The sequence below is a fragment of the Paroedura picta genome, chromosome 7 (genome assembly GCF_049243985.1).
Source record: "Paroedura picta isolate Pp20150507F chromosome 7, Ppicta_v3.0, whole genome shotgun sequence".
Taxonomy (NCBI): domain Eukaryota; kingdom Metazoa; phylum Chordata; class Lepidosauria; order Squamata; family Gekkonidae; genus Paroedura; species Paroedura picta.
Genome location: NC_135375.1, coordinates 99,412,526 through 99,427,126, shown reverse-complemented (window position 1 = coordinate 99,427,126; position 14,601 = coordinate 99,412,526). Strand labels below are relative to the sequence as shown.

The window sequence follows — 14,601 nt, the reverse complement described above, 5'->3', positions numbered from 1 at the left end:
TGGTTTAGAGTAGCGATCCCCAACCTGTGGGCAGCGGACCATATGTGGTCCGTCAACTAACTGTAGGTGGGCCGCGAAGGACGCCTTCTCCCCCCCCCCTCGGCCCTTTACTTCATCCACGATCCGGCAGGCGCACATGGGACTATCTCGTTGCAGAGAAACAAGCTCAGGGTTCCCATTGATTTGTCATTGTCATGAGTTAAAATTTCCATGAAAATAAAATGTTCCTTATGTTCATTGTCATGGCGTGTCTGTATCTTATTTTGAAGGGATGTTTAAACATTACCATAGCTATCAGAGAGCATTAGGGCAGTGGTAGAGAGTAGAGGAGTAAACTAACCCCCCCCCCCCACCGGGCCTCAGTAAAATTGTCAAGCATTGCGTGGTCCCCGGTGATAAAAAGGTTGGGGACCACTGGTTTGGAGTACCAGATTAGCATCCACCAACAAACCATAGTTTGTTTGGCAGTTTGCACGCAGCCATTATGTAAAACCAGATGTTAATCAAACTGGTTTCTAAGCCATGGTTTTTATCATGATGTCAGCATAAAGCCATTTCTTGGTATTCTGCTTGTTTTTCAAGGGAGAAATTATGACTTATCCAAAGCTTTGTGAAGGAAGGTAGAGTCCTGATTAATCACTAATAGCACAAGTCAGCTGGAGCACATAAAGATTTTGATGTCATTATTGCCCTGTGGACATGTGGGATTTCTGCATTCAAATGTAATAACAAACCCCCGTTAATATAAACCATAGTTAACAGGTTAGCTATAGAGACAGTGGCTTAGAATTCTGCTTTAGCACCAAAACAGCATACCACAGTGGCATGTATCCAGTCATCTGTGAACTTCGTGGTGAATGATATTCCTATTTTCCCCCTTCTGCTTAAGCCCCCCCCCCCCCATTGTTTTTGGATGCCAGCAAACCTCCTGGAACCTAATAGGGAGTAAAATGTGGGTTCTGCACTGAGTGGGTGGAATCAGAAATCACTGATCCCTCTTCAAGGAGTCACAGATAAGAGCGTCACAGTTCTCTCGGAGATCTCTCAGTCCCACCTACCTTGCAGGGTGTCTGTTGTGGGCGGAAGAAGGATAAGCCTTTGAGTAGTAAAGAGCAGGACACAAAAAAGCAGCTCTTATTCAAATAGAAATGCCATTCTTTTGGAGGAATGTAGGTAAGGATACATGTCGGTTTGTTGGGTACCTTCAAAGTGGATAGCGGTGTTGGTCTGAAGTAGCTCAACGAAATTTGAGTCCAACCACACCGTTAAGACCAGGGGTAGTCAAACTGCGACCCTCCAGATGTCCATGGACTACAATTCCCAGGAGCCCCCTGCCAGCATTCGCTGGCAGGGGGCTCCTGGGAATTGTAGTTCATGGACATCTGGAGGGCCACAGTTTGACTACCCCTGGTTAAGGCCAACAAAGATTTATTCAAGGTGTTAATCTTTGTTGGTCTTGAATGTGCCATTGGACTCAAATTTTGTTGGGTACCTTCCATTTGGACAACATGCTAAATCAGTTTAATCAAAATGTAAAGACTGTGATTTATAATGATGTCTAAATGTAGCACATGCTTTATTTTGTCATCCTTTTGCCAATGCAGTGTGATTTTAGTTAGGTTCACCAGATACCTTTTAATAGAGGCCTAAAAGGTAAAGGCTGTGCAAGCACCGAATCATGTCTGGCCCTTGGGGTGACACCCTCTAGCATTTTCATGGCAGACTCAATACGGGGTGGTTTGCCAGTGCCTTCCCCAGTCATTACCGTTTAACCCCCAGCAAGCTGGGTACTCATTTTACCGACCTCAGAAGGATGGAAGGCTGAGTCAACCTTGAGCCGGCTGCTGGGATCGAACTCCCAGCCTCATGGACAGAGCTTTCAGACTGCATGTGTGCTGCCTTACCACTCTGCGCCACAAGAGGCTCTTCATTAGCAGTTATCACCGCTTTAATAGTAGGGGTGTTTAACATGAGATTTGTCATAGTGTTGACTTTTTGAAGTAGTCATTCGGGAAACACGTCTTTTTTGCTTTTCAAAATTTGGTAACTGTTTAAATCCATTTTTAAACGTCTTTTCAAATGATAGGGAGAGGTGGAAAGGAGTACATGGCACTTCAGAAGGGGTGTGCGGTGCATGGTTTGTACTTTGATATCTTATTCTGTGTGCCCCAAGGCCCTCTCTCGGTCTTAAAGATTGCAAAAAGTCCCTCGTAAAGGATGGGAGAGCTAGTTTATCAGGATGAGGCGTTCCCTCACCCCATGGTCCATTCCTGAGAATCTTCTCCCCAAGGCAATTTGCTTTGGATTTTATAGTTTCTCTCTGTGTGTGTTTCTTTAACGTCCCCAAGTCCATTTAGGCTTTAAAAAAGCATGAGATGGTCCCTCTTCTTAAGTCTGTTGCATAACCAGCATTAGACATTGCCTTGCTCTGTGCATGAACCTCAGCCGAATGCAACCTTCACAGTACTGTGATCTGATGAGGACATGTATCAAATTGCCCCACAGAAGACAGGACAGGAGGGGTTGTTTTTTAAAAAGTTTCTGCTGTCCCTTAAGCTCAGGCTAAGTTATTGAGACTTGCTGACAGCTGTTAATTATTGAAAAGTGGTTTGTGTGGGGGTTTTTTGTTTTTAAATTAGCTGCCTCGTTGTGATTTAAGGTAAATCATTGAACTGAAAGGAGGCTGTTAATAAGCCCCCAGGGTTTCGCTGCCAACATTGGCCAGCCTCATCAGATTGTTCCGATTTTTCTTTTCTTCTTTTTTTGGGTATAGTTAATTTTGTGTGGAACAAGCATGAACATGTCCTTCATGAAATGTCTCGGTGGTGGAAAGTGCTGTCCAGTCACAGATGACTAAATGATGACCCCGTAGGGCAGACTTTCTCAGTTTCTTTACTGTTGAGAAGCCCCTGAAACATTCTTCAGGCTTCGAGAAATCCCGTAAGTGGGGTGATAGTTGGGAAGCAGAGCAGCGTACATGCCCACCCAGGGCCCCGCCCCTCCCCACCCCCTCCAAGCCCATCATTGGCCATTTTGGGAATGACATGATTATATATGGTCATAAAGGTAAAGGTATCCCCTGTGCAAGCACCGAGTCATGTCTGACCTTTGGGGTGACGCCCTCTAGTGTTTTCATGGCAGACTCAATACGGGGTGGTTTGCCATTCCCTTCCCCAGTCATTACCATTTACCCCCCCAGCAAGCTGGGTACTCATTTTACCGACCTCAGAAGGATGGAAGGCTGAGTCAACCTTGAGCTGGCTGCTGGGATCGAACTCCCAGCCTCATGGTCAGAGCTTCAGACAGTATTTCGGCTGCCTTATCACCCAGTAAATGTTTAACAAATCTGAAAAATATATGAAAATTAATTAATTCCTACCCATTTGGGAAGTCCTTCCAAGGCCACCAGGAAACCCCATAGTTTCCTGAAACCCTTAGATAGAAAGGGAGCTGGAGACTGATGGTCCGTCGCAAAGAGGAAGACGTGGTTTGGCTTGTAAGGACCTTCTGTCCTTATGGGCCATTTGGGGGGAAACAGGTCGACACTGTTTAGCTTCTTAGATCTGACAAAATCTGAGTAGTTTGGGCTATCCAGGCTTCAAAAAGTACATGATGGTTAATAGCCTGGGATGTTTGGAGATATAGTTTCTCTAGCTGTTGTGTTTCTGGCAAACTTGAGGGCAAGAGAGTCTTAAGCCTCATTTTTTAGAAAACAACACTCTGCTGGAAGATCTGTTCTGGAATTTCACGGGGGTTCTTGTTTTCGCTCTTGGCTGGGATAGTACATTAATACCCAAAAGAAAAAAAATTGAGAGGAAGAAGGGAGGGTGGAAGAAAAGGAAAATAATCCTCGTTAACTTGCCAGGAAAGGTACTTGTTTTTGGAAAGTTTTGATATACTTTTGGTATGAGCTCATTAATTGAGGAAATCTGACAGGCTCCGTCCTCACAGTGTGATTACACGCAACGTTATGAAATTAATTGAAAATCAAGTTCCTCTTGCCAGTGAATCTCTGGTTCCAGTTTGAAATCAGGAGTGCCAGCCTGACCAGTGACCCCTAGAAGCAACGAAAGGGTGGAGACTTTGAAAACTGTTATTGTCATCACGGTGATATCATTTCCGGATTTAGACCAGGCAATGAGATAAGGGTACCTTGCGGCAGTCTAGGAATTTCCCTAATCTCCATGGTTTTTATCATAGAGATTTTGGAAATCCCTGGAGTATTGTGTGACGCTGTGATGTCACTTTCAGACCCAGAATTGGAAGTGACATCATGATGCTCCACAGCACCGGTCGTCCCCCTCTCCGTTTTGCTCGTACTACTTCTTTAAACAGTAGCAGGGACCCTGAGGGTGGGAGGTTCCTTGCAGTAGTGGGCAACTTGGCAGCCATTCTTTAAATCAGGGGTAGTCAAACTGCGGCCCTCCAGATGTCCATGGACTACAATTCCCAGAAGCCCCCTGCCAGCATTCGCTGGCAGGGGGCTCCTGGGAATTGTAGTCCATGGACATCTGGAGGGCCGCAGTTTGACTACCCCCGCTTTAAATGGTTCAAAGAAAATGTAGCTCTCATTTTTTAATGAGGTTGTGGGCTATAGAAGTGATCTTGCTACTTCTGAATGTATATTCCAGGGCAATATAGGTTATTCAAGTGAGGATAGGGTCGGCACAAGAAGAAGAAGAACAAGAAGAAGAAGAAGAGGAGGAGGAGGAGGAGAGTTGGTTCTTATATGCCACTTTTCTCTACCTGAAGGAGGCTCAAAGTGGCTTATAGTCACTTTCCCTTTCCTCTCTCCACAAGAGACACCCTGTGAGGTGGGTGAGGCTGATATCACTGCTCAGTCAGAACAGCTTTATCAGCACCGTGGGAAGCCCAAGGTCACTCAGCTGGCTGCATGTGGGGGAGTGCAGAATCGAACCCTGCATGCCGGATTAGAAGTCCACATTCATAACCACTACACCAAACTGGCTCACTAGGGTTGGGTGCTTTGTCTCTGCTGACGCAGCCAGCGCTGTGCCGCGGTGGGGAGGCACGTGCGTCCGCACACCGGCGGGCGCACAAAAGTTCATGGTGGAAACTTCACGGTGGAAAGATTCTTAGACAAGTTCATGGTGGAAATATTCTAGCTAAATAAAGTAAAAGCTCTCCCTCTTTACCACCACCCAGTTCATCGAACACCTCAGAGTTAACTGACATGCTGACTCGGGCAGGACCAAGGTAATTGTTTTAGGCCGTGAATATGTACAGAACCAAGGGATGAAAACTGCTGTTCAGTTTAGTTTTCTAACTGTAAAGAAGGAATTGCTGATTTCATCTGGTTTTGCTGTTCCTTCCCTGAACTGTACTAATAAGAGTTTTGCTTTAAAATGCAACAGAGCTTGAATTTCACCTTTGCACTCTATAGTTTATTCATGGGGAAGAGAATTCCTTCACCCACTTAGGTCATGTTTGTTGGGGTTTTTTTTATTATTTCGGGGCCATGGTTATATCAGATCAGGAGAGGCCATTTGTCACTCATTTTTAGTACTCTTTCTACATACTTGTTGGGTTAAATGTAAATATTCTGTTTAACCAGCACAGGTCGGGTGGGTGGGTGGGTGGGTGGGTGGGGGGAAGAAGGCGAAAGCTTGCCGCTGAACTCTGAAGTTCTTTATCTTCCATTCGATTTTTCCTTCCAAGTTTGAAATCTTGTTCTGAACTACTGTTTGCTTATTTGGGTTATTCCCCAGCATGAAGGAACTGCATAAATTGTAAGGTTGATGACAGACAATATGTTTTGTAAAAAAACAAAAGAAGGGCCTTGTGGCATCCGTAAAGACTCACATGCCAAAGAGATGGGAGTTTTTCCCGATGTCGATTTTTTTACGTTTCAGAGCAGCCATGTCCTGCCCCTCCAGTCTGATTACGGGCTCTGGTTTAATCCCTTCTCCCAAATTCTGCTCAGAGAAGAAGGGATGGGCAATTGTAACCAACTTCTTCTCACTGCAGCACCCCCGTTCTGTCCCCTATGGTAGCGATCCCCAACCTGTGGGCCGCAGACCACATGTGGTCCGTCGACTAATAGAAGGTGGGCTGCGAAGGACGCCTTCTCCCCCACCCCACTGGCCCTTTACTTCATCCCCCCCGGCCCTTTACAACACACTTTGGGTGTCATTGTCTCCCATCACTCCCAGATGGGACTATCTCGTTGCAGAGAAACAAGCTCAGGGTCCCACTGATTTGTCATTGTCATGAGTTAAAATTTCCATGAAAATAAAATGTTCCTTATGTTCATTGTTGTGGCGTGTCTGTATCTTATTTTGAAGGGATGTTTAAACATTACCATAGCGACCAGAGAGCGTTAGGGCAGTGGTTGAGAGTAGAGGAGTAAACTACCCCCCCCACCGGGCCTCAGTAAAAGGTGTTGAGTGGTCCCCAGTGAGTGATCCCCGGCGTTGAGTGGTCCTCGGTGATAAAAAGGTTGGGGACCACTGCCCTATGGTGATCTGAGGGGGCTCTCTGACCCGATGGGACGCAATTTCAGGCATTGTAGAAGACCGTGGCAGGAGGAAGCTGACAGAAAAGTGATTGTTAATGGAAAGTGGTCATTACGGAAGCTTGTATTGTTTTATGTATTGTTCTTTGTTATGATGTAAACCGCCCTGAGCCTCCGGGGAGGGCGGTATATAAGTATGATTGATAGATAAATAAATAAGTAAGTAAGTAAGTAAATAAATAAATGGCTCCACTTGTCCTGCTTAAGATTCCGGTCTCAATTCCTTTCCTGAGGTTCTGTTTGCCCTCTCGGGTGGGTGGGGAGGGACAGACAGATACTATTTGAAACTTACAAATAGTGGAATGGAGTGAGTAGAAAGAGGACCAGCTGCCCCTTCCCAGTTCCATGACATTGATCCATTTTGGGGACTCGGTGGCTGACGTAACATAAAAAAAGAAAACTGGTCCTATGTGGTGGCAGGTGTCATCAGGTCACAGTTGATTTATGGTAACCCCGTAGGGTTTTCAAGTCAAGAGAGGTTCAGAGGTGGCTTGCTGTTGCCTGCCTCTGTGACACAACCCGGGTGTAGCTTGGAGGTCTCCCATCCGAAGACTAACCAAGACCAACCCTGCTTAGCTTCTGAGATATGAAGAGATCATGGTAGCCTGGGCTATCCAAATTAGGGCATCTGATTATATGCTCCAGATGTGACCAAACCGTGACTCTCCAAATGTCCATGGACTGCCACGAGCATGGTGCTGGCAGGAGCTCATGGGAATTGTAGTTTATGGACATCTGGAGAGCCACAGTTTGGCCACCTCTTTCAAATATTGCTTAGTTTGAGCTTAACATTTATGCTGGCCCAAGCTTTTGAGGAATAGCGCACATTTAATCATACAAACAGGCAGTGTCTTCTCAAACTGAACTTCTTGTATGTCATGCAGTTTACTCATCATCACTTGTATGTATGTTGTAAGGTGCCGTGAGATACTCCTTTTAGATTCTTCTGTGGCAGGTTACCGTGGATGTTTTCAAGAGGGCCATCCGAGGTTTGACAAATTTTTGTGTCCTATAGCCCAGAAACCACTTTCCTTTGTCTAGCTGTCGCTTCTGGCAAACAGATCTTTTTGAAACCATACCGGTACCTGCAAAACCAGTTTGTCAGAGCTGAAAGTGGCTTGAGCATACACTCCACAAGCTGTGTTTGCTCTTTCAAATTGCCACCAGCTCTGTTTGCCTGGAAAGCACCGTCTTGGGCCCCACTCAGAAGGGTTTGTGTGGTTTAAATAAAGCATCTGTGTTTTTGTGTGCGCACGCATTTGCATGTGCATGCGCACATACACACTCTCTACAAGCAAAAAAGTTTCACAAAGATGTTCCCAAGGATGATACAAATCGTGACCTTAATAATGCATATCTTTAATGTTCTGATGCAACCAATCTGATGTAGTACTTAGGAGTTGCAAACTCGAATCTGACGAGCCGGGTTTGATTTTCCTCTCCTCCGCATGCAGGCAGGTGGTTGACCTTGGGCTAGTCACAGTCTTGTTAGAGCTGTTTTCACAGAGCAGTTCTCTCAGACTCTCTCAGCTCCACCAACCTCACAGGGTGTCTGTTGTGGGGAGAGGAAAGGAAGGCGATTGTATGCTGCTTTGAGACACCCTCAGGTAGTGAAAAGCAGGGTATAAAAACCAGCTCTTTTTCTAAAAAGAATGGCTGCAGTCCTGAAAAAGCTGTACAGCCATACTGGTCCATGCAAAATCTAAAACAGGATCAGGGCAATACCTTTTACTGCAACAGTCTGAGCAAGCCTTTGAGTTTTCAAAGTGCAGCCCTGAAGATGTGCGTATATGGATGAAACTCTTGTTTGGACGTGACAAAGCGGAAGGTATTGATCTCTGCTTGTTAAAATAAGACTGTCACCATTCTTGGTCTTTTGAATCCCAGCAAGTTAATCTTGGGCGTACCAAAACAAAAACAAGAAGCTCTGCGCACGCTTTCAAGACATGCGTACAGAAAGTTCCGCTAAAGAGAACATCATGGATTGCCTTTTCCCATAAACCTCTTAAACACTTTTTAGAGCTGTAGAAGCTATGAAGTATTTACTGTTAGAGCAATAAAATAAGCCCCAGTGTTTTAAAAAACGGGTTTTGGGAATTCTGACATAGCATAGAACAACCAGAGATGGATGAGTTTAAGGGAGTTATTGAAAGGGCTATGAGAGGTACTGCTTCGCATATAGATTTTAGACCCTCTGGGGGGGACAGAGAATTTGTTGGCTACTAGTGCTGTATTTTATAATACTCAATTGTGCTTCGGGAAGCATAATTCCACTTAAGGCAGCACTGCAGCTGTGCTGTCTTAAGCACGTCTACTCAGTGGAGCTTGTTCTCGTGAAAAACGTCCCTCTTAGGATCTCGCTGTCTCTTCTCCCCCCGGACCCTGTTGGGAAAGGGTGGTTTTGCTGTTCAATCCTCTTTAAAGATCTGTGGTGGTGGGTCTTGGAAAGAAGAGCTAAGAGACAACAAGGGGGACTCATTTTGCATTAGCATATGATTGATTGATTGATTGATTAAGTGATTGATTGATTGATTGCATGGCATGTGTAGTATAACCAGAAGATCCAGGACTATCTGGCAAGCAGGCAAGGGATGTTTGGAGATGGTTTGCCATTGCCTGCCTCCACATCATAACCATAGTGTTTATGCCAATAAAGGTGCTCTGACTCTGGTTCATAGCCCTACAGTTCCTTAGAGTAGCGATCCCCAACCTGTGGGCTGCGGACCACATGTGGTCCGTCGACTAATTGGAGGTGGGCTGCGAAGGACGCCTTCTCCCCCCCCCCAGCCCTTTACTTCATCCCCCCCCCCCCCGGCCCTTTACAACACACTTCGGGTGTCATTGTCTCCCATCACTCCCAGATGAGGCTATCTCGTTGCAGAGAAACAAGCTCAGGGTTCCCATTGATCTGTCATTGTCATGAGTTAAAATTTCCATGAAAATAAAATGTTTCTTATGTTCATTGTTGTGGCGTGTCTGTATCTTATTTTGAAGGGATGTTTAAACGTTACCATAGCAGTCAGAGAGCGTTAGGGCAGTGGTTGAGAGTATAGGAGTAAACTACCCCCCACCCACCGGGCCTCAGTAAAATTGTCAAGCGTTGAGTGGACCCCGGTGATAAAAAGGTTGGGGACCACTGCCTTAGAGGTCTCCCATCCAAATACTAGTCAGGGTCAACCCTACTTAAATTCCAAGATCTGACAAGATTGGGCTATCCCGGTCAGGAGTAACCAGCCCTGGTCTGGTGTCGAATCACAAAGCTAAGCAGGGTCAACCCTGGCTGGTATTTGGATGGGAGACCATCAAGGAATATCACTTCACAGAACATCAGTATAACTAGCGCCTTGCATTGCTTTCAGTCTGGTTCCCAGTGGTTCTGTAGTAGGCTTGCCAATCTCCAGTTCCGCCTCCCAACGTGGGTCTGGCGACCCCGGATCCCTCATGCAGTTCAACTAGATGCATATCTTGCATAGAAAGTTGCACACGCCAAAGCATTCCGCGTCATGTGTGTATTACCTATGAAAGCATTCTCTCTAATGCTTGAGGCCTCCTGGCACGCTATGCCGAATATGTTTGGTTTGTCGAAACATCAGGTGGGCAAGCAAAAAGTTAGATGTTTTATGTTCCAAAATTAGATACGAACAGTTTGTCATGGGTCTGGAATGAACTTGCATTCCTAATTTGAGAGAGATTGTACAGTAGATTGCAGAGCTGTGAACTATGGAAGTCACAATGCCAAGAAACAAGCTGGGAATATTGTGTAATGAGAGAGAGAGAGAGAGAGAGAGAGTCCTAAAGAGAGGGCTGATTTGAATGTCTCTCATGAGCAAAAGCAGATTTCTTGTGTGACTCTTGGGGTCAAACTTTTGCAAAATGCCAGGGTGCAGTGATAAGGGAATTGATAAAATAGTTATAAAATGCATTTGCCTAGCAGCCTGAACAGCTCAGATTAGTCTGAGCTAATTTTGTTTGTTTGTTTATTCGGTTTATATGCTGCCCTGCAGTGTGACATCTTGGGGTGGTGTACATAGAATATAGAAACAGGAAAATACATTAAACATTTGCAACCATTTAAAACAAGGAAATATATAACAGATAACAAAGAACAGCCTAACAGATGAGAGGGACGTTTTGGGCATCAGTGTTATAGTTTCCTGGTGATTGGGTGGATTTTGGGGACCTCATTGCTGGACTTCTCCGAAAGCCTGGAAGAAGAGCTCTGTTTTGAAGGCCCTCCAGAACTGCTTCTGAACCACCTTGGAAATAATTAGATAGAATTGTATACTTCCTAATAGGAAAATATTTAATGATTGTTGAAGCGTTTTGTCGATTTGCAAAACTCCACAATGCTCCATGCGTTAGCTCCCAAGTAATAATTTTGTAGTAGAAAAGATTCTGCTCTGGCAGAGGGTGCATTTAGTTAGGCCGTGTTTTGAGAGTTAGTTTAACAATAGTTAGAGAACCAGATCTCTGGATTAAACTTGCCACCTGGTCGATGTGGGGATTCGGGGATCTGCCTTACAGTGGCTGGTCAGATGGTCGCTTTTGGGGAAGAAAGGAGAAGTAACCAAAGTTGCAGCTTGACACCAAAGTTGCAGCTTAATAAATTAGTAGCCCTGGAGAAAGCAATGAATTACTAGTAGCCATGGGGAAAGAATTAATTATTGCAGCCAGGATGACTAGCTCAAGAATGGAAATAAAAAGATATCAACAACATATCTTTGACTAACTAAGACTTGGCATGTGATGATTACAAATAATCATGTGGTTTCCTAAATTTTGATCAAGTAAAAGTTTTGCTAGGGTCTGGTTACCTGTTACTAAATAAAGGAATTGTTAGTATCCTAACTCTAATATGAAAGAGGAGATGTTACGGTGTGTCTAGGATGGATCAGTGATTTATATAATTACTGTTAAATAAGACAGGATTAGATAGTCAACTGGTATAAATTGATGTTAAACTTGGCTATCTCGAGGAACTTTGAAAATGTGATAATTATGGATGTCTTACCTCACTAAGATAATTAAGTAGAAATTTTTTCCCAAAATTGAGCAGAGAGTTGCAGTTTAGTTAGTTTTTTCAAGGGGGGGGGGTAAAGGCTAGCTATGTAGGATTAGGTCTTATATCAGTTATATTGTCATAAATCTGGAAAAATAGAAGCTATAAAATTACTCAGTTCGTTGTTATTCTGCTTGATTCTGCTTCCTTACCATTTTATATATATATTTATTTTTTAAATTTATATGTTGCCCTCCCCAAGGACTCAGGGTGGTTTACAAACACATACATGTATGTGATTTTTTAAATTGAAAATAAAATGAGTTCCAATTTCTTTCAGCTGTTGACATTCCAGAAGGGGCTTGTACAAGGCCAGATTAGATATAACTCAAGAAAGGAAAAATCCCACCCACATAGCGATTAGATCTCCCACATCATGACTAGTTGCATCCTTTGCAGAGCTGATGAAATTATAGTTTATTTTGGAAGGGCTCAGAGCTGCCTGATTGTTCTTAACAGATGGCTTTTCTGTTTTCTTTTAAAGGTACGGACGCTCTTCGTCAGTGGCCTGCCTTTGGACATCAAACCCCGAGAGCTGTATTTGTTGTTCAGGCCGTTCAAGGTACTCTTGCTTTTCTTTGTCTACTTGTGTGGAAACGCAGGCCACGAAGAGCCAGCGTGGTTATTTATGTTGTGGTTTCTGTCCCCATTGCAGCTGGCAGTTAGCCATAGCTGCGTGTGATTGTTTCTCCTGGGGAGGCAGACAGAAATTCAGAAGATGTTCCAGTATCTGGATTAAAAAAAAGAAATTATGACGCAGTTTTTCATGGTATCTTACTGCAGATCAAAGCTTGGCAAAGAGGACTTTCCCATGAACTGAAAGTTGGCAGACAGCCTAGGTTGGGGAGCAGTTATAAAAAGCCTAGTGGTGTGATCGGGACTGCAAGTATATAAATACTAGCCTGTGATGATAATGTCGGCCTAGGGAGGGATGCATAAGAGCTGTGGTGTGACATTTTCCCAGGAAGGACCTTAGAAGAAATCCCACCGCCCAGAGTTCTGTCCCGTTTGGTTGCTGTGTGTTGAAATAACTGGGCTCTGTTGGAAGAGCAATCTCTTGTCCCAGATTTCTCCGTTAGATGTAAAAATGTCCCATCTTAAGATTTTTGTAGTCATCAGGGTAACTTGGCCTATGAGTGTACCAAATTTCAGCTTCCTCTGTGCATTGCAGGAAACATTTGTACTCACAGGTAGTTTGCAATGTGAGTTTTATTCTGTTAGAATAAAACAACTTGTTAGTTTTTAAGGCAGGGGTCTCCAGCACAGTGACCAGTTGCTCACCACCAGCTGTTCTGGTGCCCACACAGTGTTTTTAGAGAGTGGATGGGGCCAGCTGGGGCTTATTCCCAGCAAGGCTTATGACTGGCGAATGGGTTTTTGATTGGCTGTGCAGATTTATAAAACATTGCTTTGGCAGGAACTGCCAGCAAAGCACAAGGATGTGTACTGTGTGATTGAAAGTCAGATGCAACAGCCATCTTGTGGCTGGCTCGTCCTCCTTCGGTAGCCATTTTGTGGCTGTCCCAGCATGCTTTGTCAGAATCCAGACGTGCCCGCAGCCTGAAAAGGGTTGCTTTAAGATTACACAAGACTTCTGCTTGTTTTGGTAACATAGGAAGCCTTCAATTACATGTGCGTCAAATTTGAATTGCCTACATGCCCTGAAAGTACCCTGACAATATTTATGTCTTGTGAAACCCCAAATATTACTATTTTTACGTCCTGGGAGTCCCCAAATGCCCTCCCTTAAAATGGTGTGATGTAAATAGCTCTACTTTTCCCATGCCTTAGGGGCACATCTGTGCCTTTGGTATATAAAAAACTATCACTCTAGTTCTTATCTCGTGCCTATTTGCATATCTGGCAAACAGTACAATTTATGTTAAGGAAGGGGACAAAGCCTTTTACTAATTTTAAAAAATTGTATACCACTAATTCTTTCAGTAGCACCAGAAGAATTACTTTTTGCTGCATGAATTCAGCCCTGCTTTTGCAAAACCTGTTGTGTTTTACGCAAGTCTTCTTACGTTCTGCACTGCGAGTATAGATGGGTGTAAAATATTTCCCTCCTGCAATGGTTCTAAAAAAATCTCTTGACATCCAGATTTAATGGAGAGAATAGAGGTTCCACAATATCACCCCCATTTTTGATACCGTTCTGTCTTTTAGACGGGACCGGATTATTTCGTGTTTTTTAGAGTGGCAACAGCTGTTCAATATTTGTTTTTTTAATAACAATAATCAACAGAAGTGTGTACTGTTTAAAGAACCTATGTACACACAAGCACAGTTATGTTTGCAGGTGTTTCTGGCCCATATTGCATTGGGGGTACATAAAGTGTTGTGAGTGAATCTGGGAGGAACTGGGCAGGGTAGAGTGATCAAATGGAAGTAACAGTTGGAGATCACAGGGGAAATTGACAATCGGAACAGGCCCCTCTCCTCCCCACCCCGACACATGGCAAACAAAGACTGTTCCTTATACCCTCTTAAGGGAGAGAGGTATTCTCAGCATTTCTAGTGTGGAAGAGATCATATAGTCAGCATCTGAAGGAGAAATCTTAATTCATCTTGATAGTTTCAAAAGGCTAGCTGTGTTGGTCTGCAGTGGAACACCAGGGTTTTAATCCAGGAGCACCTTAAACCCCAGCCAGATTTCCTAAGTAGAAGCTTTTGAGAGTCAGAGATCTGGTATATGATGGGAACTTTGACTCTCAATAGTGTATGTTCTGGGAACCTTGGTCTTTTGGGGTGCTGCTGAACTCAAATCTTGTACCTTTAATTCAGCCTTTTTCAACCTTTTGATCATGGATGTGCCGCTGAAATATTTTTCAGGATTCTAAGTACCGGAAGTGATGTCAGCTGGCCACGCCTCCATGCTGTGCCCCCAGAAGTTAGAGGAGCCTGGGGCAACTCCCCTTGCCACCCACCCCCGGCCCCTCATTTGCCGCTTTGTGAGTGGGGGTCAACCTGTCCAAATAAGGGTAGAATTTTTGTGTTTAAAGAA

General features: G+C 44.3%; 1 protein-coding gene across 1 annotated transcript in view; it reads left to right on the top strand.

Moving 5' to 3' along the window:
* The window catches only part of RBPMS (RNA binding protein, mRNA processing factor), a 104,380-nt gene that overhangs the window by 36,379 nt on the left and 53,400 nt on the right, over positions 1-14,601 (top strand). Inside the window, exon 2 of the mRNA XM_077345660.1 lies at positions 12,083-12,156. Coding sequence (XP_077201775.1) covers positions 12,083-12,156 — 74 coding nt within the window. The remainder of the gene's footprint in view (positions 1-12,082; positions 12,157-14,601) is intronic.